The sequence below is a fragment of the Thamnophis elegans genome, chromosome 1, assembly GCF_009769535.1.
Source record: "Thamnophis elegans isolate rThaEle1 chromosome 1, rThaEle1.pri, whole genome shotgun sequence".
In the NCBI taxonomy this organism is placed as follows: Eukaryota; Metazoa; Chordata; class Lepidosauria; order Squamata; family Colubridae; genus Thamnophis; species Thamnophis elegans.
Window position 1 is genome coordinate 157,807,374 of NC_045541.1, and position 24,797 is coordinate 157,832,170.

At 40.9% G+C, this 24,797-nt stretch overlaps 1 protein-coding gene across 1 annotated transcript; it reads left to right on the forward strand.

Moving 5' to 3' along the window:
* GMFB (glia maturation factor beta) lies at window positions 1-19,272 on the forward strand. The gene is made up of 7 exons (XM_032236453.1): window positions 1-214; window positions 5,968-6,064; window positions 7,766-7,815; window positions 8,126-8,175; window positions 8,805-8,887; window positions 13,921-13,994; window positions 16,768-19,272. Exons 1-7 carry the CDS (start codon window positions 212-214, stop codon window positions 16,837-16,839), a joined length of 429 nt encoding a protein of 142 aa, XP_032092344.1. The 5' UTR covers window positions 1-211; the 3' UTR covers window positions 16,840-19,272.
* Window positions 19,273-24,797: the final 5,525 nt, after the last annotated feature.

Below are 24,797 nucleotides of genomic sequence, written 5' to 3' on the forward strand. Positions count from 1 at the left end.
GGAAAGGGCGTTCTAGACCATCTCTCCTCTCGCTCACCGTAGCTAGAGAAGGCCGCCGCTGGAGCCGAGCAATACAATTGATTGGTTCAGGGAGTGCTCAGACCATGCGCACTAAGCGGGCCTGGAACTGGATTGGGGCTTGAGGTGGGGAGGACCCTCCCGGGGTTCTTAAAGGGCCAGCGCTAAGGAAGGAAGCTGCTGCAGCTACAAGATGGTAAGTTCCCGAGACCTCTTGCCGTAGAATCGCGATTCGGGTTTTTTTTTGGGGGGGGGGATGTCTTCATGTTTCTTTCCCCCCGCCCTTCTTGCGATTATTTAAACTCTAAAGAAATAGCCCTCTCCCAGCGATTGAATGGAGAATGAGATCCCCTCCCCAAATGCAGCTAAATTGAATGCAATGGGCTTGTTCGTTACAAGTAGAAAGGTATGTTGTGGCTTATAAGCAGCGTGCGGGATCCCGAAAGCCTTGCCTAAAGATTTGAAAAAAAGGTTAAGGCGATGAATTCCAGTAACGGGGACGATCCACCAATCTTCGGGTCGATGCTCCTTTTTAATGAAATTATCTCCAATTTCTCCTCGCGTCGGAAGGAAGTGGGAAGGCAGTTTTAGAATTGCTACTCTCTGCTGCCTCTTCAAAGAAATATATATATATATAGATATATTAATGCTTCTTGCAAAGATAGGACTGAATTGCAATTTTCTTTCCTTATTTTCTTTCCTTATAGCTGGTCTCTTTCTAGCACAAGCGCTCATTTTCCCCCTGTATATTTTTCTTTCCCTCCTCCTCCTCCTCTCCTAGCATCAAAATAAATGGCTAGGATTTGGAGCCCAGCCACATCTGGGAGACCCTCCCTTGGGGAAAACGGATACTTTTTCTCTAGTCCAGTTTTTCCCAACCTCAACCTGGCTGGGAAATTCTGGGAGTTGAAGGCTCTTTCTCTTAGATTGAGAAATGCGCTGTAGCCTCTTAAGATCTCATCAACCTTTTCATGAAGTTTCAGATTGTCCATTGAGTCTCAAGTATTTAATAAGTACTAGTATAACCACCATAATAGTAATATGAGTAGTAATAACAAGAATGGATTGTCCTATTGAACCATGAAGGTTGGTATTGACCACTTCAGGGTGACCTGCTCTAGGAAAAGCCCCTTGAAATATTTTAAATTCATGCTCACAGATAAATATTTGCATTAAATTTGCACTTGTCATTCTTTTCATGATTTGATGGAAAAGTGGAGACATGAATGATTGAGGAACATTTATGGTCCTGATAATGCAGTTCGGCACTAAGTATTAAGTTTCACTGGGGCAAACCTCCATGGGGTTCAACTTGAACTTTATCCTCTAATTAGGATCTGTTTCCTAAAAATTCCTGAAAAGAGAACTGTAATCCATGACAATTGCTGTAGAGGTGTTGCAATTTGTGTTTATATGGGGGGAAATGCCAACTGATTTAAATAAGGTTTTCAGTATGTGTAACTCTAGAAGGAGTTGGTAAAATCTGATGTTATAGCAGCTAAATGTTCCTTGTCAAGCAGGTGGCAGCATCTAGTCAACCTTGACTGATTAGTTCTTGGATGAGAAATCATCTGAAAATCTCACAATGCTAGACTGGAAAATAAAATAATAATTTAAAAAAAAACAACTCTGGAAGAAGGCAGTAGCAAACCATTTCATGTTGCTACCAAAAAATCCCAAATAAACTGATGTGAATTGATGTCCTTGAATTTACTAGGAGTTTTCTTGAAGGAGGTTTTATTATTTTATTATTGCTCCTTAACTGTCCTGTGAAAGAATAATTTGAAGAGCTAATGTTTTTTTTTTCTTACTTGTGTTAAACCATACCACTGAGTATAATTGTTTCCATTTGTTGTTCTGGTCCCAAAAGTAAGGTTTTTTTCTATCTATAGCAGATAGATAGAAATAGCTTGTGTACATTGCAAGGAGAGATTGGTCTGAACGGCCTTGGGGCTCTTCATTGCCTTTCTCTTCAAATCCATTCTCTTGTGTTGTTGCAACTTCTAATTCCTAACTACAAATATTGCTTAATGTCGGGGAATTTGACTTATCTCTTTGTCTGCTCAGAAGCTGTTGGTGAAACTTTAGCCTAATCGAAAAAACAAGACTTTTGTAATTCCAAGCTTTGTATTTGTGAGAGATTTTAAAACTTTGGTATGATGAAATGCAGCACATACCTATGTTTCTAAACCCATCAGATGAAGTCGGGATCTTCTTCCTTCCCCTAACTAGGAATTATGTGAAGCAACTTTTCTTAGATGTTATGTTTCCTCAAAAATGCATTTTTAATGCATTACATATGCTTTGGAGGAATAGATGTAAGATAAACAAAAAAACAGTTCTTATCCAAAATGTTTTGGAATCTTTTGCAAAGGGAGAGAGAGGGGGAAAGGTCCATAAATTGATCTTCCTCCAGTCCTGGCTCCTGCTACAGCACAGGACAGATACCAAATCTCTAAACAGAAAGATACAGAAGATGAAAACCTCTGAATCCATTTTATTCTTTTACCTTGGCAACAAGATTGCGAAACTCTGTTCTCATGCTCAAGGACTCTTTGCAGGCTCAGAGCCTTCTGTTATAAGCAAATGTTTTTTGAAATAGTTGGTTTGCACATCATAACAAATGCCTGAAAGTCAATCTGTTCGGGAAACTCATTTGTGGCTTTTCTGGCTTAATGTAATTGTGTGCAATTGTAACTGCCAGGATATATTTTCATACAGCATTTATACACGGTGAGTATTGTAGGCATGCAGTAAAATGGATTGCAGGTTGGGTTTACGAGCAAGAGGTTTTTTTTTAGAAAAAAAATGTAATATCGTCTGTTCTAATTTATTTGTATAATATAGAATAATTGCTTGAAAAGCTTGAAAGAATAAACCTTTGGTCCCTGTGACTGATTTGATTGGATCCTGCAACATTTTTCTGGCGCATGTATATTTGCCTTCATATGCAATATCTGTTTTGAATAGTTTTGCCAGTTAGTCCCTGAATAAAAACATCTGAATCACTTTAGCATCCTAATCTAGCATCTAGTCCAGCATATCCATGTTGGACAACCAGGTGCAGGAGTTTTCTTCTTTTGAAACCAGGTGCGTATGAGAAATTAAAAGCGCAACATAAACACATGGACTAATGTTTTCTTAATGTTGACAACCACGTTGCCTTGGTAACTGGAAGCAATATATAGCAGTTGTGACTAATAACTACTATTCTCCATAAATTGTCTTTCCTATTATAATTGGTCCCTGTTGCTACATTTTTAGAAATTTTGTAGCTTAATTATTCATTTTGTGAAAATGCATAGCTTTTTATATTGGACATGGGAATCTCCAATTTGTTCATTGCGGAGTGAAAATAAACCTGCTTAGCTGTCTGATTTAGTGGCACATGCATTAGTTATGTTGGATCAGAGAGACTTGAGTGTTGGCCTCCTTCCTGAGGTGGATCACCTTGCCTACTGCAATGCTAGATCTGTAAAGTCCACAAGTTGTTCTTGGCTGGCTTCACCCTGTATTAAGTCTTTTTAACCATGTGTTTCGACTAAGCAGTCATTACAGACACACACTAGCCAAAATCAAAGTAACATTATGTCTATGGGAAACATGTGAACATATCCTAAAACAGTGATGGTGAACCTTTTTTCCTTGTGTGCATGCATGCCCACATCCGTAATTAAATGCCCCCCTGTTGTGCCCAACTGTGCATGCATGCGCAATAGCGATAGCAATAGCAGTTAGACTTATATACCGCTTCATAGGGCGTTCAGCCCTCTCTAAGCGGTTTACAGAGTCAGCATATTGCCCCCAACAACAATCCGGGTCCTCATTTTACCCACCTCGGAAGGATGGAAGGCTGAGTCAACCCTGAGCCGGTGAGATTGGAACAGCCGAACTGCAAAACTGCAGTCAGCTGAAGTAGCCTGCAGTGCTGCATTTAACCACTGCACCACCTCGGCTTCTGCACATGTGCGCATGGCTTTCTTGGAGCCTGGGGTGGGCAAAAACGCTCCCCCCACCCCTCCCCAAAGGCCCTCCGGAGGCTGCAAATGGCCTGTTTTCCGGCTTCTGGTGGACCTGGTAGGTCTGGGTTTTTTTTGCCATCCACAGGCTCCGGAGGCTTTCCTGAAGCCTGGGGAGGGTGAAAACGCCCCCCCCCGCCCTCTATAAGCCTGAAAATCGTCTGGCCAGAGAGCGCATGCGCACTGGAGCTAACATAGGCTAACACATTGTGTGCCCTCTGATATGTCTCCACGTGGCATAGGTTTGCCATCACGGCCCTATAATTACTAGTAGTTCTTGCAGAAATAAATCACATTGAACTCAATAGGGTGTATTTCCTCAGAACTTTATCACTGCTGCCCATATTGAATTCTGATAACAAGCTGTGTGTTTGGAGATGTTGCCATGCAGTACTGGGAATAGTCAATTACAAGTATTATCTATATATGGAACACCCCCCCCCCCAATACACACATCAAAATAATAAAAAGGCAGATCCAGAAGGCATCATGGTCTGGAAGGCAACCTGAGAGAGACAAAATGGGAAAGTTTGGGAATTGGAATCAGTAATGGTATTCTAGTTTCTTCATTACCGATTCAGTAGCGGCAGCGCGCAAGCATGTCTGGGCGTGCGCAGAACCTTCTGGGCATGCAGAAAAGGTCCATGATGATGTCTGGGTAGGTGGACGGAGGCTTGCGCCACCGCCATTACCGGTTCGCCCTAACGGTTGCTGACCTGCAGAATACCACCTCTGACTGGAATCATGGACAATCAAGTGAGAATAGTTTTTATAATCATAGTAAGATTCATTTCAGCTGAATGGGAGACCAGTGCATTCTGTTGCATACTTTACAAAACAAGCAAATGAAGAAGGAAAGAAAGAATGAATGAAAGAAAAGTAGCATGGTAGAGATTTTTTGGATGGCAGAGAGCATAGGAAATGCCAAGGGGAATTATTTGAACAAGTTAGAAACCTTTCAACAGCAAGGATGATCGAAGAGGTGGCCAGAAGCAGGAAAAGATACCTGAATGAGCCAATTTGGTCTAGTGGTTAAGGCACCAGGCTAGGGAGCGGGAGGCTATGAGTTCACGCTATAAACAAACAGAATATTGCCCAGCAAGCTTGCAAGGCAAGGGATGCTGAAAGTGTTCAATCAACAACAACACCTGAAAGACCTTGTGTTCTCCACCCTGGGGGTGTAGGAATGGGCAAGGCCATCAAGGATTTTGAGGGATGAAAAGGATAAGTATCCTTCCTCTAGTTACATTGAATTCACACTGTGTGCGTCCCCTGATTGCCTGAAGCTTTATTTCTTTGACAGTTAATGCAGGAAAATAAAGAAAGTGAGAGTGTGAATAGCTAGACATCCTCAACTCAAATCCTTCCAAACTACAACAATCCCCAGTAAGCCTCCACTGTGTATATGCCAAAAGGATTTGGTAATGGGGTCTTGAAATCTTCTCCCTGCATTCCAAATATAATGGAACCACATCTATCTGGAGGGTAGCAGACTAGAAAATTGCAACAGTTGTCCTCAGGGATATTGTACTACATTCTCATTATGTGTCCCCCCCCCCTCAAAATACTTGCTATAGCTTTTCTCTAAGATTTTGCCTGAATAAATATATATATACAAATACAACAAAATGTAACAAAAAGGCAACAGTAAAAATATTGGGTTTTTGCCTGGATGGTCTCTTGTGACAAGCCGAAGGACAGAGAATGGAAGTAGCGATCTTCCTCCCATATTTGGGCATACCGGGGGGTTGTAAAAATCTAATAAATAAATAAATATAAATATAAATAAAACACACACACACACACACACACACACACCATCTCCAGCAGTTGAGGATTGGAGTGATATCTGTGGCTGGAATAAAGAGACTTTTTGTTGATCTGTGCCTTTTTTTTTTTCTCTTTCACTCCCTACCCCTCTTCTCTTTAGAGTGAATCCCTAGTGGTTTGTGATGTTGCTGAAGACCTTATAGAGAAGCTGAGAAAATTTCGTTTTCGTAAAGACACGAACAATGCAGCCATTATCAGTAAGCTGAAAGGGAGGGCTCACAACATTCGTAAGGGGAAATAATACAGACTCATGTTCTCTACTCTGGCGGAAATTAACTTGGATTTTTGTTTCTGAATGTGTGTATGTGTGTGTGTGCACGTGCGCACGCATGCATGCAAGCTCTTAGATTTGCTTCCAATACTTAAAGGCTTTTTAAAAAGTGTGCATGTATATACATACACACATGTTTTAAAATGCCATTAAGTCTTTGAAATCTAGGAGCATTTGTTTGAGTACAGTGTGCTTTTGTTTTGTGCAAACAAAATCACATAAAATCCATATTTCCTGTGTAGCATTTCCATTGTTTTAGTTGTATTTGAGTTACATGTACAGTCTGCGTTGCAAAATTCCAAAGAGTGCAGACTTTGGCATACAAGTAGGTTAATTGTGGTTGGCATCCAGTGGGGAATGTGAGACTTCTGTTGGCTCCAGGACCACATCAGCTTTATGCAACATATCAAAGGCCACATTTCAAAATTGGCCAGACTCAAAGCCTGTTTTCAGAAGGGATTTCAGAAGTTTAAGAGGGTGATACAGATGTTTTTAGCATTTGTGAATGACAATGGTGCGATTAACAAAATGAACAAAACCTAAGCCAAACTACATATACAGGATTTGAAAAAAGATAAATAGAATTTGGTGCAATATAAAAAATGCAAATAATTTTTCTGCGGACCACCAACATTTTCTCATGGATCACCAGTTGGTGACCACTGATTTAGACCACTCATGGCATTTCGCGATGTTTTTCCCTTCACAGAGCTGGGGTGGGCATGGCCTGCGTGTAATGCATCCGGCCCATGGGCCGCCAGTTTGACACCCCTTATTTAGATACTAGATTTTTTTTTAATCCCACCATTATTGTTTTTATAAATAAGTTAAAGCAGTGTACGTATCTAACATTCCTTCCTATTCCAATGTTTGTAGGACGAGGATTGGAATGTTTAATGGAGAAATTGGTGCCTTGAATCTTTATGGATTTTAACTAATAAATGGTTCAATAAATCTGGGTCTCAACTTCCCTGGAAAATGCTGAGAGGCACAAATTAGATGAGCATGGACCAGGCATAGTGCTCCTTTGGCTAAATTTGATGACTGAACTAGCCTGCTCGTGATAAAAGCCAGCACAGCCTGATGACTACAACTTATGACCACAGTTGAGCCCAAAATTTATGTTGCTAATTGAGAAATTTGTTAAGTAAGTTTTGCCACCAATTTCCTTGCCACATTTGTTAAGTAAATCACTGCAGTTGTTAAGTTGATAACACGGTTGTTGAGTGAATCTGGCTTCCCCCATTGACTTTGCTTGTCAGAAAGTAGCAAAAAGTGATCATATCACCCCAGGGCATTGCAAAGGTCATAAATGTGAGTCAGTTGTCAAGGAGGCAAAGATAAACCACATGACCACAGGTAAATCTGCCACGGTCATAAGTGTGAAAAATGGTCATAAGTAACTTTTTCAGTGCTGTTGTAACTTGGAACGGTCAATAAGTGAACTGTTATAAGTGAAGGACTACCTGTATTTGGAAATAGTTTGTCTAATGGTCTTGTTGCATTTAGTTCATGTGAAAGAAAAAAGCAACTAATAAAAAAGGCATCTAAGTGAATGACAATAATCCCCCCCGCCCCATAGCATAATTTAAATTAACATTTTTGTTTCCTTCTTTTTATTGTATAGTGAAGATTGACAAAGAGAAACAGCTGGTGGTTCTGGATGAAGAACACGAGGTATGTCTGTGGAAGAGGCAGAAGTAGCTTTTTGTTTTGCCAAGCTTCAATATATAATAAACATTTTGGTTTTTTGCTAAACATGGTCTCAATAGGTACGTTATTTATATCTATTTATATATGTATCCAGCCAAAGAAAAATAAAAGGATATTCTTATGCTAAACTAACAGATCATTATAATCTGTTTTTTTTAAGTGCTGGTATTGACTATAAATACAGTTTTAAAACAAGTGAAGGCTGTAATAATGTATTGCATCTTGGCTATAAAGTACATTGCTAAAATACTAGTAGTTGTTGTGACTCTTCCAGGGCATATCTCCAGATGAGCTAAAAGATGAACTTCCAGAAAGACAACCTCGATATCCTTTTATCAGTGATCAAAGTAATGTTTTGGTACATAGAAACAAGACTCCGCTGTCATTTTTTGATGCCCAACCCATTAATTTATGTTGTGCTTCTTGGCATAGAGGTTAGAGATTAATGAAGGTGTGCAGAGCTTTATTAGAAACTCACTTCTGGCATAAGTATCCAGGAAGGGAAGAGATTTCCAAAGTTTTTTATTTTTATTTTCATATAAATATCCACAAGTATACCATTACATCTTAACAAACACTATTATGTATTATCCAATATTATATCAATTATTCTCACCATCTACCCACAATAATGCTCATTTGCTCTACTGCTTTCCATATACTGTATTATACCATGTTCCACTGGGACACTACCTCCTCTCTCTCTCTCCTCCTCCCTACCTCCTTTCTTCCCTCTGCCATCTCTCTCTTCTCTACTTCCCCTTCCTCTCTCCTTCTCCTCTTTCCAGGGAAGAGATTTATAGTAGGCGAAAGAGCTTTATTTCCATACCGGGTTCATGCATTGCTTCAAAGCAGACTATAGTTTATTTGGTTTTTAGCTTAGGGTGCATGTGAACTGTGGAATATTCCACAAACCACACTTAAGTTCCCTAGTTTCCTTACCTTTAGAACACATTCATTGTCTATAGCTACAAGTACCAGCATGATGATGGGCGAGTCTCTTACCCACTCTGCTTTATCTTCTCAAGTCCGGTTGGTAAGTGAAACTCCAGTGAACTAATTGTGCAAAACTGTCTTCAGTAGAAATAAAAAGATGGCTGCTATTCAAGATAAAAAGTACTTAAGGATGTGTTAAAGATTTTCATTTTACCTAGCTGGGAAAAGTTGTTGTTTGGCTTCTGAGTGTCATTATAAGGGCCTTTGTGTTTTCGGTCAACAAATGCAGAAGATGAACAGTGCTGAAGCCTACCTCAATAATAATTGTAGAAACAATAGGACAAGCAATCTATAGCAACAGCATATGGACTTATATACCGCTTCACGTATTTTATAGCCCTCCCTAAGTTGTCTCTATAGAGATCAACAAGTGACGGGCTATCAGAAAAGGGAGTGAAAACGCACCAAATGGTTATAGATCTTGGTAAAAATTAATTTTATTAACTAATGGGATGGAGTTGGTTTCAGTCTCACCAGGACTGCAGAAAAATTTTTAGAGGCTTCTTTAATGAAATTTGTAAAGACTTCAGCAATTTTGCACTTCATTCTACATTGAGTTGATGAATAACTTTTGATAGCAATTGGATTTTGAAATGTAAGGGAATTTCCCATTCCCTGATTCCAAAAAGACTGGGGGGAAAATCTAACATAGGCATTCTGGTGATTCCTGGATGGTATTTAGAGGAGTTGGGAATGCCACGGGACTACTTGAATAACGATTAGGAGTTGCATTCCCAACTCCTCTCAATACCATCCATGGATGACCTATATTAGATTTTTTCCAGTCTTTGGAATTTTGGAATCCTTGCAAGAGGTTTTACAAGATCTTGTAGAAGAATATCAACACCTCAAACTCTTAAGGAAGAAGTTGAAAAGCGCACAAGTTGGATAGGACTGCAACATTGTACTGTGGCAGATGACCTTCACTAAGCCATAATGGGTTTTGTTTAGTTTGGTTTAATATATTTTGTGAAGCAAGTGGTTGTTGATTGTAAGTCATGGAGATGACTTAGTATTATCTGAGAACCTTTATAAATACAACAATAGCTTAGCACCATTGGCATCTGCAGTACCCAAATAATGCACATACATTATGATGACATAGTGGAAATATAATTTTGCGTCATTTGTATAATGTCATCATGATGCACATTCTGGCTTACAAGGCAATGTGTGAACACTGAGTGTGTATTATGTTAAGGGCTGGTATGTCAAATTAACAGGGTGAACCCTCTGTATGAATGTTAAGGGTTAATATACTAAATTAGTTACTTTTTTTTTTTTTTTTGAACATTTATAGGCCGCCCTTTTCCCTGAGGGGACTCAGGGCGGCTTACAATCACAAAGGAAAGGGAGTGTAGGACAGTGCAAAAAGAAATGTGAACAAAAAATAAATTACCGTATATACTCGAGTATAGGCCGACCCGAATATAAGCCGAGGCACCTAATTTTACCACAAAAAACTGGAAAAGTTATTGACTCGAGTATAAGCCTAGGGTGGGAAATGCAGCAGCTACCGGTAAATTTCAAAAATAAAAATAGATACCAATAATGTTTTTGAATATTTATTTCAAAGAAAAACAGTAAACTAGCGGTGTATTCAATGAAATACTTCACTCACCTCATGATGCTGATGTCCCGCTGTGATGATGATGTCCCGTGCAGCCGCGGGAGCGATGTCCCGCCTCCTATGACACACGGCACAGTGATTCCTATCATTGGATCACTGTACCAGAGGAGGTGGGACATCGCTATGTGGCTGCTTGCCATAACAAGGAGGAGGTGGGACATCGTTGCAGAGCGGCAGGAGGGGGAGGAAGGGGAATCGCAAGACAGCCCTGCATTACATTAGAACGTGAGGAGGGGGGATGGTGCGGTGCGCGCTGCGCGGCAAACTGACACAGAGGGAGGGGAAACTCACAGGGGCACTGGGCCATTCACGAGTGTCACCCAGCGGCATGGCCCCGCCCCTTTTTCTCCTCCATTTCGGGCAAATTTTTCACTGACTCGAGTATAAGCCGAGGCAGGTTTTTTCAGCCCAAAAAGTGGGCTGAAAAACTAGGCTTATACTCGAGTATATACAGTAAACAAAACTCAACATTCACTCAACATTCGGGAGGGGCGAAAATAGGCTTAGCCCCAGACCTGACGGGCTAGCCAGTTCTTGAGGGCTGTGCAGAAGGCCTGGACGGTGGTGAGGGTACGAATCTCCACGGGGAGATTGTTCCATAGTGTCGGAGCCGCAACAGAGAAGGCTCTCCTCCGGGTAGTCGCCAGTCGGCACTGACTGGCGGATGGAATACGGAGGAGGCCAACTCTATGCGATCTGATGGGACGCAGGGAGGTAATTGGCAGAAGGCGGTCTCTCAAATAGCCAGATCCACTACCATGGAGCGCTTTATAGGTGGTGAGTAGGACCTTGAAGTGCACCCGGAGATCGACAGGTAGCCAGTGCAGCTCACGGAGGATCGGTGTTATGTGGGCGAACCGTGGTGCGCCCACGATCACTCGCGCGGCCGCATTCTGGACTAGCTGAAGTCTCCGGATGCTCTTCAAGGGCAGCCCCATGTAGAGCACATTACAGTATTCCAGCCTGGAGATCACAAGGGCTCGAGTGACTGTTGTGAGGGCCTCCCGATTCAGGTAGGGCCGCAACTGGCGCACCAGGCGAACCTGGGCAAATGCCCCCCTGGTCACAGCTGAGAGATGGTGGTCAAAAGTCAGCTGTGGGTCCAGGAGGACTCCCAAGTTGCGGGCCCTTTCTGAGGGGTGTAAGTTTTGTCCCCCCAGCCTGAGCGATGGTATGTTGGTCAGATTTTTGGGAGGAAAACACAACAGCCACTCGGTCTTGTCTGGGTTGAGTATCAGCTTGTTTGCTCTCATCCAGTCTTTAACGGCCTCTAGACCCCGGTTCATCACGTCCACCGCTTCATTGAGTTGGCACGGGGCGGACAGATACAACTGTGTATCGTCCGCATATTGGTGGTATTTTATCCCGTGCCTCCGGATGATCTCGCCCAGCGGTTTCATGTAAATGTTAAATAGTAGGGGGGATAGGACCGACCCCTGCGGCACCCCATAAGTTAGGGGCCTCAGGGACAATCTCTGCCCCCCCACCAACACCGACTGCGACCTGTCCGAGAGATAGGAGGAGAACCACTGCAAAACAGTGCCGCCCACCCCTATCTCCCGCAGTCGTCGCAGAAGGATACCATGGTCGATGGTATCGAAAGCCGCTGAGAGATCCAGGAGAACTAGGATGGAAGCATGGCCTCCATCCCTAGCTCTCCAGAGATCATCAGTCAATGCGACCAAAGCGGTTTCTGTGCTGTAACCGGGTCTGAAGCCAGACTGGAAGGGGTCAAGATAGTTAGCTTCCTCCAAGGTACGCTGAAGCTGGAGAGCCACCACCTTCTCAACAACCTTCCCTACAAAGGGAAGGTTGGAGACTGGACGATAGTTATTAAGAACAGCTGGATCCAAGGACGGTTTCTTCAGGAGGGGTCTTACCACCGCTGTCTTAAGCGCGGTGGGGAAGTACCCCTCCCGAAGAGAGGCGGTAACAACCGCCTGGATCCAGCCTCGTGTCACCTCACTGCTGTTGGCAACCAGCCAGGAGGGACACGGGTCCAGTACGCAGGTGGAGGCGCTCACAGCTCGCATAGCCTTGTCCACATCCCCAGAGGCAACTTCCTGAAACTCAACCCAGAGATGGTTTGCCAAGTCTTCTCCTTGTGTCTCGGCTGGATCTACTGGGGTGGAGTCCAGGTCCGCTCGAAACCGGGCAACTTTGTCCGCCAAGAACTGGACATACTCCTCAGCCTTACCCTGTAGGGAGTCCCCCGTCTCCCTCCTATTTAGGAGGGAGCGGGTTATCCTAAACAGGGCGGCTGGGCGGGACTCGGCGGACGCTACCAAGGAGGCAATATATGTTCTTTTTGCTGTTCTTAAAGTCCGAATATACTCCTTGGTGCATGCTGTTAAAAGTGCCCGTTTCGACTCAGACCTATCGGACCTCCACTTAAGATAGATTTCCTCACATCTTAAATTACCATCTCTTCAGCACAGGGCTAATAATGGTCTGCTGTAATGTAAATAATAAGAATCACTCAGTAATGTGTGTAAACACTTAAAGTGATTTTTAGAACATTTGGTGGATGCTTATTATATGTTTCCAATCTGACAAGCTGGTATAGACTGTGGAACATATGTTCCGTGTTGAATGCTTTTGATGTACATGAATAGAATTGGCAGCTGATGTCTTCAGTAAATATCTTTTTACAAGCTCAAAGAGGATAGTGAAATAAGTAAATGGTTGATCAGATTCCATTTATATGTGTGTAGAGTGCTAGGCAACTTGGTGCCCTCCTATAGCCCCTGCTATTAAAAGATTATGGAAGTCATAACCGCAAATATCTATAGAATATGAAGTTGTGGATTTTGGTTTCTTTTATAAGCATGTATTCAAACATCTATAGAATGCTTTTCAACCTTCAAGCGCAGATATATATATATATTATCTTCACCAGCCCTTAAACTAAAGCATTAAACTAAACTAAATTAAACTAAACCAACATTTCTTAAGATTTAAAACCCCAGACTAAGGGTGCTGCCACAGAATAAGTTCTGATCTAATGCCCACCAATATAGTACTTGTAATACTTTTAGATAAAGACTGTAAAGTATAAGCATATTCAGCGGGCAAAAAGCAGAATATTTCAATATTTTCCAAGCACTTCTTTTAACAAATAACTACTGCTACTGCTAACTGAATCTTTCTTGGTGTGCAGAATTATCTAATCAAATTTTCTTCAAGCTGATGTTTTCGAGATGTGTTGGAGGGCTTCAACCCCTCCTAGTTTCTAGCCAGTCTGTTGTGAGAATTGATCTGATACATCTGGAAATCATTAGTTTGGGGAAGTTGTTATGTTAATTTTAAAGCAGCCAGTAGGATAAGGAAAAGACCAGTTGTTTCTTGCATATGCAGTAAGAACTGAGAACAAGTAGCTAAATAGACTGACTAATGTGGTTTTATTTGTCTCTGCTTGCCTTCCTCCCATTTTACAATTATAGGGTGTAAGCCTGAGCAACAGATGATGTATGCTGGCAGCAAAAATAAATTAGTACAAACAGCAGAACTCACAAAGGTAAAACTGAAACAAATCTTGGATGCATTTGTTGTGAAGTTGATTTATTCCCTCTTGCCCCTAAAGAGTCTGTCAATTCAAATTCTGATATTTGCAGGATGTGCATAATCTGGTACTTACAAACTTGGTAATCTGAACTTTGTAGCATGTACTATATAATCTTTCTGGTATCACTTTTCTACAGGCGGGCTTCATATGCAGCTCTATGCTCATGGGAGATTTGGCTGGTGAATGTTGATCTTTTAACTATGCAAATTGATATTTTATTTGGCTTCCTGTAGCCATAGGGGGCAAATAATGGTTCTGTGATGCAAGTAGCCCAATGTCCTTGGAGTGCTCTCTGAGCATAAGTTTGAGAAATATTGATCTAGAGCAAGGGTGTCAAGCTCACGTTGTCACTGTGGCGTCATGTGACATATTGGGATTTCCTTTGCTAAACTGGGTGTGGGCGTGGCCAGCGCGTGATGCATCCGGTCTGTGGGCTGAGAGTTTCAAAGATCTGATCTAGAGAATAGAGAAATCATAAAATAACTACAACTGTTTCATTCATCCTTCCTTTCCAGCTGTGTGTTTCTTTTTCTGCTTCAGGAACATGGTGTATCCCAGCAGAGATTTTGTGCATTCCGTCTTTCCTGGGCTATTGCTCCTTCAAGAAGCTGTTGCACATTCAAAATATTTTTGAGCACCAGCTTTCAGTATAGTATAGTGCAATATTAATACAATATTGCAGTTTTCAATTCAAATTACACAGAATTTGAAGGATGTTTTTGTAGTTTTCTTATGTATAATGTACACTGAAGATTGCATTTAATTTCATTGTACGAGGTGCAATGACAAACTACTACTACTACTGCTGCTGCTGCTGCTGCTGCTGCTGCAAAGAATTGGGCCACTTTATACTGCACTTCCATATAGTTGACTTTCCTCTTTTTTCCATTCCTAACTGGTGACCTTCAGGAGAATATCCCAGGCTTTAAGCTGCAGATGATCTTTGCATGATGCAGTGTTCTCCCGCATAATGATTAATACATCTATGCACATAAAAAACTAAAATGCTGGGGAGAAGGTTTTCACTTAGATTCCTCCTTGATCAGCTGTCCAAGGAAAGAATGGATTTCTATCATGCAAGACTTACCGGGTTTCCCCGAAATTACAACATGTCCTGATAATAAGACCATGCCATATTTTTCCTGTGGGCAAAAATATATGCCCTCCCCCAATAATAAGCCCCCTGGACAACTCCCCCCTACCAGCCAGGCAGAGCGCCACTCACCAACCTAGCGATATCCCAAAGGTGCAAAGCCGCAGGAGCCAAGGGGAGTGGGGGGCAAAGGTCCTCACATTGCTTGACGCCTTTGGGATACTGTTAGGTTGGTGGATGGCACTGTGCCCAGCTGGAGCGTGGGGTTTCTGGGCAGCTGCTCTCACGAGCAGCCACCCGGCAACACTCCTTTCCAGCCGGGCTGAGAGCCACTCACCAGTAATATCTCAAAGGCGCTAAGCCACGCGGCACTCTGCCCGGCTGGAAAGAGAGGTTGTGCGAGCACTTGTTCTGTCTCCAGCTCACATGCCTCCCTGCCTCACCATGCCCAACTCTCCCTGCAGGGCTGGGCCAGGGCACCGCTGCTGCCCCGCTACCACCATCGCCGCCGTCGCCATGCTCCGAGCATAACCAGCTTCCAAACTCCGGAGATCCGCTGCCGAGTCTTCCAGCAGCGGCCGCTCTGGGACTACGCTCTATGGTTGTGGGCTGGCGGGAAATAAGTCCTAAGATCGTACTGTAGTTTGATCTGCTGGTACACTGTTTTGAAGGCCCCATACCGAATGGCAATATATTTTAAAAGACGTCCAACTTTAGCAGTTTCTAGGTTTAGGATAGATGATTGTGTGCTTTTTCCTGGGCAAATTTATCTGCATCAGTAGTAGTAGATTTCTTAAAAAATTAAATTAAAAATACATTCCACTGTTGTTCCGCTTACTTCTTGCTTACTTTTTCCAGCTATCAGCCTTTAGGTCGGCCATTACTGGTCGTCTTCTGCCCGTCCGATCTCTAAGAGATTTCTCCTGCTTTGCATCATGAACCTCCACTCCTGCGTGATCTGCAGAACATCCACTTTTTGGGTGTCCCTCCAAGACTCCCTTTTGGCTACAAAAGCCCATCAGAAGGCTGGAAATTGGCTGTGCGCTATGGAGCTGCCCGTTCACAAACCCACTCGCTCCGACAGCTGGCCACGCCCCCCCCATTATCTAATATCTGTTTATTTCCTTTTGGACTAGATGACTTGTCTTTTTGGCTTAGCTCATACAGCATGCTAAACCATAATGTAATTGTCCCAAAGGTGCTCTTCCCTGCCCCCCCCAGACAATTGGACATTTTTTGGTTTTTCTTTGAAGATGTTTCGCTTCTCATCCAAGAAGCTTCTTCAGCTCTGTGCAGAAAGCACAGCTCCAACTCCTCAATGAAAGAATTAGATTAATTTCACAATTGAGGATTTGAAAGACAGAGTGGAACACATGCTCTCGGAATTGAAGAAGCTTCTTGGATGAGATCTTCAAAGAAAAACCAGAAAGTCCAGTTGCCTCTTGAAAAAAGCACCTTTGGGATAACCATGACCTGGATGACTGAGAATCTCCATAGACATAATGTAATTGGTTTAGGTTTGGCTTAGTGGGTTGTATCAACATAGTTAACTGTGGTTTATTCTTTTAACCGTGTCTTGATGTACTTGCTGAAGCTATTTTTGTTTCTGGATTCCCCCCACCCCACCCTCAGGTATTTGAAATCAGGAATACAGAAGATCTGACTGAGGAATGGCTTCAGGAGAAGCTTGGCTACTTCCACTAAAAGAAGAATTAAGTGTCCCTTCCAGTTTGAACTGGAACCAGACATGACTCCTGCTTTCTAAACCTAACAAAAATGCACTGTATTTACAGTTGTTTTCCTGCAATGTTTGTATGTATGTACATATATATGTATATATTTGTCTGTGCAAAATTTATATACATGAGGGGAAGAAGTATCTCCTGCTTAACCAAACTTTGCCCAGGATTATTCCTTTCCTTCTAATTGTTTAAAAGGGAACAATTTCCTTCCTGCAGGGATTGTTTTTTTTCCATTTTGCACTTACATGACTAATATTTCTATCTGGACTAATCAGAACTGGTAATTGTTTACAGCTCTGGGGCAGAATCTCCAAAGGGACACATTGTGCACTAGCTCTTGTTTGTATCAATGGACTGTGTACTCAGTCAAGTAGTCTGGAAACTTACAACAGATTCCCCCCCCCCCCCTTGAGCTACAAGTGCATCTTCTTTTAATAGAAACTGGACATTAATAATAACTGGACCTAATAGTATGTGAAAATAAGACTGAATTCAGTGGCATGAAAACATTTGAATTGGGCCAACTTATTTTAGGATAGATACTTTAGTATGCTTCCTAACATCTCCAGATGGGGCTTTCCTTTTCTCTTAAAAGACCCCCAGTTATTTCGAACCTTATATTTCCACTTTGGGTCAAAGGTTGAACACTATTTTTGTGTATGTAAAGGATAGCATTTTTACTAATCAAATAGAAAGTAGATTTAAAGCAACCTCTAAGGGCTTGGTCACATACCATAGTGGACTTCCATTCCAAAAGTCTTTATATGTAGATCTATTAATATAAAAGTCTTGTCTTTTCTGGACTTTTTATGCAAGCACTTCTCAATCTGTGTGCCTTTAAAAAAAATCTATCAACTGATTGTAAGAAACTCTTACACTGCCATTTTTTTTTTTAAAAAAAAATTAAATTTGATACAGGTTAGCTTTGTCTAAAAGTATCACCCTAGCAGCATCTGATAGCTTAATCTCTCTTTCCATTAACTTCAACTGTAGGTGCATACACTCTGATTTATACTGCTATGATTTAAGGCAAAATGCTCTGCCTGGCTAAAAAAAGAAAATTAAAAGTCAACACATATTCTGAAGTTAATCAGCATCCATCACATCTCTGAATTCTGTCTCTCAATAGACAGGTCTGTGTGTGTATGCCTGGATTCTTACAAATACAGCAGAGGAAAGAAGTAATCTATAGCGTGCAGAATTTGACTTAACTACCTTGGTTTCCTTATTGTACTTTAAATATATGTAGCCAATGCCAGAGAAATATCCATTGCAATGCATGGGAGAGATCAGCGTCTTGGTGTCATGCTTAACATCTTGTGCTTCTCCTTGATTGGGCCTTCATAATAACATATACAGATCAAAGAATTCCATCCTCTTTGATCTGGAATTACTTAGCTGCAAAACTTGATTCTCCCTTAAATGGATGATGTGGCCAATAAATTGGCAATATAGTCTTTAGAGACAGACAGGTGAGGCCTTTCCTGTTTATTGTTGTTATGGTTTACCTAGGAATGAGATTCCTAAGACTAGGAGTAGCCAAATGTAAACTGATGAAGGAGCAGAAAAATACGTTGTTCCCCAAACTGATAGTTAGTTGATCAAACTCTACATGGGTTTTCCTCGGCATGATGCACTATATGTGAATTAAAACTGCAGCATTCCAAAATCTCAACATATGCTAGGTCAGAGGTGTCAAACTGGCGGCCTATGGGCAGGATGCACCATACGCAGGCCATACCCACCCCAGCTGCGCGAACGGAAAAAACGTGAAACGTGACAGCAATGTGACGCCGCAAGTTTGACACCTGTGTCCTAGATCATCTAGTTGGGCAAAATGTCAGATTCTGTATACCAAATCTGATACCAGTTGGCATTAATGGGATTTTAACTCTGGTAATATGATTTCTTGGAAGCATTTTCTCCCGAATACTTTCTAGTTTCCAAGAATTTCTCATTGCCAGAACACAGGAAGAAGTAGTAGCTTTTATATTTTAGTAGACCAATTCTTGTTCACTTTAGATAAACCATGCATTGATTGGGTTATGCCTTTTTGGAAGCTGAGTGTGTTGCAAGCTGTTTACTTGCATAGAATTGGGCTGGTCATTTTAAAGAGGACAATTATTACTGATAGGCAAAACTGCTATGCTTAAAATAACATGTTGAGGCAGACCTTTATTAAATGTCATAGAAAAATATTAGCTGTCTTTTTCTTTCTTGGCTGTCTTCTGTTTTAGTAGGAAAATATAATCCATTTTATTAAAGAGCTGTTCTGAAGCTACTCTGAGCTCCTTGCAGGAGGCATATTTGCATTCATCGTATAAATAGTTATTTCTATACAAGACTTGGAACTGAGGTTCTAGTTTCTTGGGCGTTTGTGAAAGTGACTAGATATACCTAAAGTAAAACCAGTAGTCTGAGAAAATAAAAACCCAGATTTTTATGTCATGTATGCTACATTGGAAGAATGAATTTAATGCAGATAACCCTTCCAATGAATCATATCTAGGGGAGCCCTCTGTAAATGATTTTGCAATGGATCATTTAGGCTCTGGTCTAATTGTTCCATCTTGAATGGCATTACAATGAACTGCAGCTGTGTTATCTCTAAACTACCCTGCTTCCCTGAAAATAATCTCTCCCTGGATAATAGCCAGTTGAGCTTTTGAGCGCATGCGCTAAAATAAGCCCTCCCCCCAAAAAATAAGCCCTTTCCAAAAATATTGCAACACAGCAGCAGCCATGAGGTGACCATGCTCACTGCCTCCTGCACCTCAGAAGTAATAAGACCTCCCCAAAAATAAGGCCAAGCAATTATTTCGGTAGTCAAAAGAAAGTAAGATGTCTTATTTTCGGAGAAACATGGTATTAATAAGAGTACAAATAGTACAGAGGCTCTTTTACATGGATATTGGGGCAGTCAGGTTTTTTCTTTGACGGGAGGAGGATATACATACAAATCTTTTATGTACCAAATATGTCTGAAGATGCTTTTGGGCTTATCTGCCTTCTTTACCACTCTTTTGTTAGTTGTTTTTTTAAAACCAGTATTTTTTCTAAGAATATTTTTTTTCTTAAGCGACTGACTGCAGTCAGTCCCTCATCTAAGGTGATAATCCTTCGATGCTCTTAATTTGAATGTTTTTCCCTCTCTTTTATTAGAGTTCTCAATCAACTCAAGAACTGTACTCAGCTTTTTGTGAATCATACTCCAGAGTTAGTGAAGTTAGGTTCAGTTTTGGATAAGTGTCGAGTTTGAAGAAGTAAATTGTAAATCACCCATTTTGCCAGTTAAATACTGCAGGAAACAGACAGCAGGTTATTCAGTCTTGAAGTGCTACTAAAAGGATTGTTGGTTTGCCCACTGCTACATGGTCTTCCTGGGCCATATTTGTGCCCCTATTGTGTAGGATAAAATGGAGACTGAAGTGACTCTGGAAGATGAATTATCTGTCAGAAGGATTTAAAAATTAGAAATACTATTCAGTTGTCTGAAAAGTTTGGCAAATTTGGCAAGAAAAACATAGGTAGCTGAGCTTAGAATTATGTTTGGTCAAAGTCAGTGAAGGAAATTGCAGGTTTGATTTTAGGTTTAAAGAGATTGACACTAAGCTCCACAATTTGGAAGCTGTTGTCTTTTCTAAGCAATTGCTTGTCCCTACCCTGCCACAGTATTTCATTCTGTGATGTCTTTGGGGCGTTATGATGTGAACTATAGGTATTCTTAATGGAATTCTGTTTGCAGCCTGGAAACATTGACATTTTCAGTTAATAGGAGACTTTTTTTTCCTGCTCCTCCCCTTCCTCTCTATTTGGATCTTGAAGGCGCAACATGTGAAGAATTTCCATCACAATATGTAGCTGTAACAACTTTTTGAATACTAACTTGTTTTTAAATCAAATCTCCATGTGGATATTTTAATAAGCTGTTAAAAAATAATAACACAGTGGGATGATAAATTTCTAACAATGGCTCCATTTCTGGCCTTTTTCTGGTAGTATTTCTCATTAATCTTTTATAGATTAGAGTTGTCAGTATTTCAAAATGAGGCCAAATAGTTGGTTTTGATTTTTTTCTTTCCCCACCCCCTCAAGCCTTTTTCACATATTACATATACATAATACATGTTTCTTGCAGCATATAAACAACAGAAAGATCCTAGCAAAAGGGAAGAATCACAGATTACATGTGCTTTTAATATTCACGTTGCAATTGTATGAATCAGTTGTATGAATGTATCCCCCTTTTCCTGCAAAAGCTTGTTTGAACTTAAGAAATATCATATCTTTATGCTTTATTGATAGTGCCGTATTCACTGGATAAAATGTGAAACTGGCATTTGGGAATCTTTCTGTTACTCAACACTAGTCAGCTTTGGTGAAAGCATGTGGGATTTAATTCATTCTTCTCTGTTATGACCCTTTCCAGATGTGTTGAGTGGCACCAAATTAGGGAAAGTTAATCTAAGTGAATAGACATGGCTTGTTACGTACACAGAAGAATGGCTTTTTTCCCTTCACTGATGGAAGGTTATGTTCTTGTGTGAAACATGTGAAAAGGCTTTCATAGCATGTGGGGTTTAAAAAAAATGAGAATCAGTCTACTAATAAAACTGGGTAGATTTGCTAAAGTCCTAATAGTTGTGCACCACTTTATATGTTGAAATCAGATCAGCACTATATGAAATGTCTTTTAGGGAAGTTAATACAATACCTAACCTGGGGGTAGTAATTTGATGTACACATTGGAAATGTACAAAATTGCAATGCTATTGAAAAAGGATCATTGAGGAAATAGGCCAATTATAGCTCATTTGCCATCTCCTCTAGTTGTACCTGAGAAGTATGAGCTCTGTAGCATCCATAGTTCAGACAACCTTGACTCAACCTTCCTTCTGGGTCTTCGGCATAGAGTTCTACAATTCCAGGTATCTTAGCTACCATACTTGTTGGAAATTCAGGGACATATAATTAGGATACATCTGGAGTTCTGGTTCAATATATTGCTAATTCTGTCCACAATCCAGAGTTCGATCCTGACAGGCTCAACTCAGCCTTCCATCTTTTTCAAGGTCAATAAAATGAGGACTCAGATTGTTGGGGTCAATAAGCTGACATTGTAAACCATTTAGAAAGTGCTGTAAAGCATTGTGGGCAGTATGTAAGTCTATTGCTCTTGCTAGTATCAGGTAGAATAACTTACCCCAGTTGGCACTCTTCTGATATATCCAGACTCTATGTCCTTGAATTTCCAACAGGTATAGTTCTAGTTTGGAATTCTATCTCCAACACAGCTGGAGGGTGCCATGTTGGAGAAGATCAATGCACATTGATCGCTGGAATACCAGTCTTTTCTAGCCAATCTGAAAAAGGCTGCAGATTGAACCCAGGACCACTCTTTCTTGCTTCACTCAACTCCCCTCTCTAAATCTGCAAATTGTTAGTGAGGTTATTGGTCTCTTTACAATAATATATTACCAAGTATTGACTTAATATAATTAAACATTGCTAATGCTGAAAAGTTGTTCTGTATGAGATAAGAGCAACAGTATTTTACAGAAAGGAAAATGCACCCAGATCTTGAGTGACAACTGCAATATGTATTTTTATTGTTCACTGAGCTGATTGACTGACTGGAGAAGTCCTGACATTTCTGTGAAACTATCCAGCTTGACAGGTGTTGCAGTGATTGGGGTATTTTTTAATGTTCTGCTTAGTTGATTTTTGCATGTTTTTTAAAATCATTTTCTTTTTGTTTGGCAAAGCATGGAGCTTGTATTGGTATCGATGATCATACAATGTTAATAAAACCTGTCAAACTCCCTGTCTTCTATTTTTAATGTGATATAATAAGCTTAAAGCAGTGTGGGTGGGTGGGGAAGCTAAGGTAGCCTGGAAAAAAAGAATATATAACCTTTGAACAAGAGCTCTTTCTATCCAGGATCTCCCTTTTGACAATAAATTGATTGGACTGTTTTATAAGATAAAATAACAGGATAGGATGCTGACGCAGTTTGGGTATGCAAACTAGGTCAAACTGGGTATGCAAACTGGGTTAGTTAGCTTCTGACGAACAAGGATGTTAGCCTCTGCTTGTATTGAATACAAACTGCCATTTTGTCCTATCCAAACCATTGAAGGAAGTATTTGTAAAAGAAAAAGACAGGCATTCAAGTACGCAGAACTAACCTGTCTGGCCCCTAGACTGTTATTTTTTCATTTGCAATAGTCCTGATTGCATGTCAAGCTTATTTGTACATGCTCAGGAGAAAATGTTACTCAAGTTGCATGCATTGAGAACAGGCATTTAAAGAGGTTCTGGGACAAATCAGACTCATCTGTCATTCTGATCTGGGGATGATGCTGAATGTTTCGACTTACAGGTGGGTGACGTATGCTCGGAATTCAGGGATGTGAGTATCAGATTTAGGAAAATCTGGGCACCACACAGGGATGTAGCTGGAGAGCAACATTCACTGTACCTAACCCAGAAAGACATCTTGTAAGATACAGTGGCCTATTCCTTCTGAAAACATCAGCATGTTTTTCCAGAGTGTGGAAAGATCTAGACAATAAAACAAGCTTGTATTTCCAGAGTTGTGTTGTTCACCTGAGTAAAATATTCTGTGTAATTGTGAGGGCTTCATCTTAAGAAATCTTATGGAAATCCAGTACCTCGTTATTTACAGACATAATCTACATCATGAAATTATTGGTCACTGGATGTGGTCAACAAATCTAAAAAAGAAGATAAGTTCAAAGAAACCAAATGGATCTTTTATGATCTTCCTTGGAATACTTGGGTGAACAGCACAATAAATAGGAAATATGGGGGATCACCTCTAAAATGTTTTAAGTAATTAAATGCTTTTGCATGCATGCAAACCATCATTCCCTCCCACCACCAATCTCCAGATTTGTTATACCAGAAGCTAATCTCAAAATAAGTTGATACTGAGGAAGTGCCACTGATTCAGAAAAAAACTGAGATCAACTTACAATACAATAGCAGAGTTGGAAGGGACCTTGGAGATCTTCTAGTCCAACCCCCTGCCTAGGCAGGAAACCCTATACCGTTTCAGACAAATGGTTATCCAACATCTTAAAGACTTCCAGTATTGAGGCATTCACAATTTCTGGAGGCAAGTTGTTCCACTGATTAATTGTTCTGTCAGGAAATTTCTCAGTTCTAAGTTGCTTCTCTCCTTGATTAGTTTCCACCCATTGTTTCTTGTTCTACCCTCAGGTCCCTTGGAGAATAGCTTGACTCCCTCTTCTTTGTGGCAGCCTCAGATATTGGAACACTGCTATCATGTCTCCCCTAGTCCTTCTTTTTATTAAACTAGACATACCCAGTTCCTGCAACCGTTCTTCATATGTTTTAGTCTCCAGTCCCCTAATCATCTTTATTGCTCTTCTCTGCACTCTTTCTAGAGTCTCCACATCTTTTCTACATCGTGGTGACCAAAACTGAATGCAGTATTCCAAGTATGGCCTTACCAAGGCATTATAAAGTGGTATTAACACTTCACGTGATCTTGATTCTATCCCTCTGTTTATGTAACCTAGAACTGTGTTGGCTTTTTTGGCAGCTGCTGCACACTGCTAGCTCATATTTAAACTTTCCAGAAGGCAATCTCTCTTCACCCTCAAAAAGTTGTATTTGTGGCAGGTATCTGATGGGCAGATCCTACTTCAATTCCTGTTCCTTGGAAAATTGCTGGCACACACTTCAACCATGACCTGGATGAGTGAGAATCTCTACAGACCTTTAGCTGTACGATTTGGGATGAACATCCTTTGAATGGTCTGGGAGTAGGAATGGATTTCCAGAGGAAAAATTGTAGAATACAGGAACCAGGAGCAATACTCAGGTGATCCTCGAAGACACAGATAAACCTCCAAGTGCTTCAACAACTC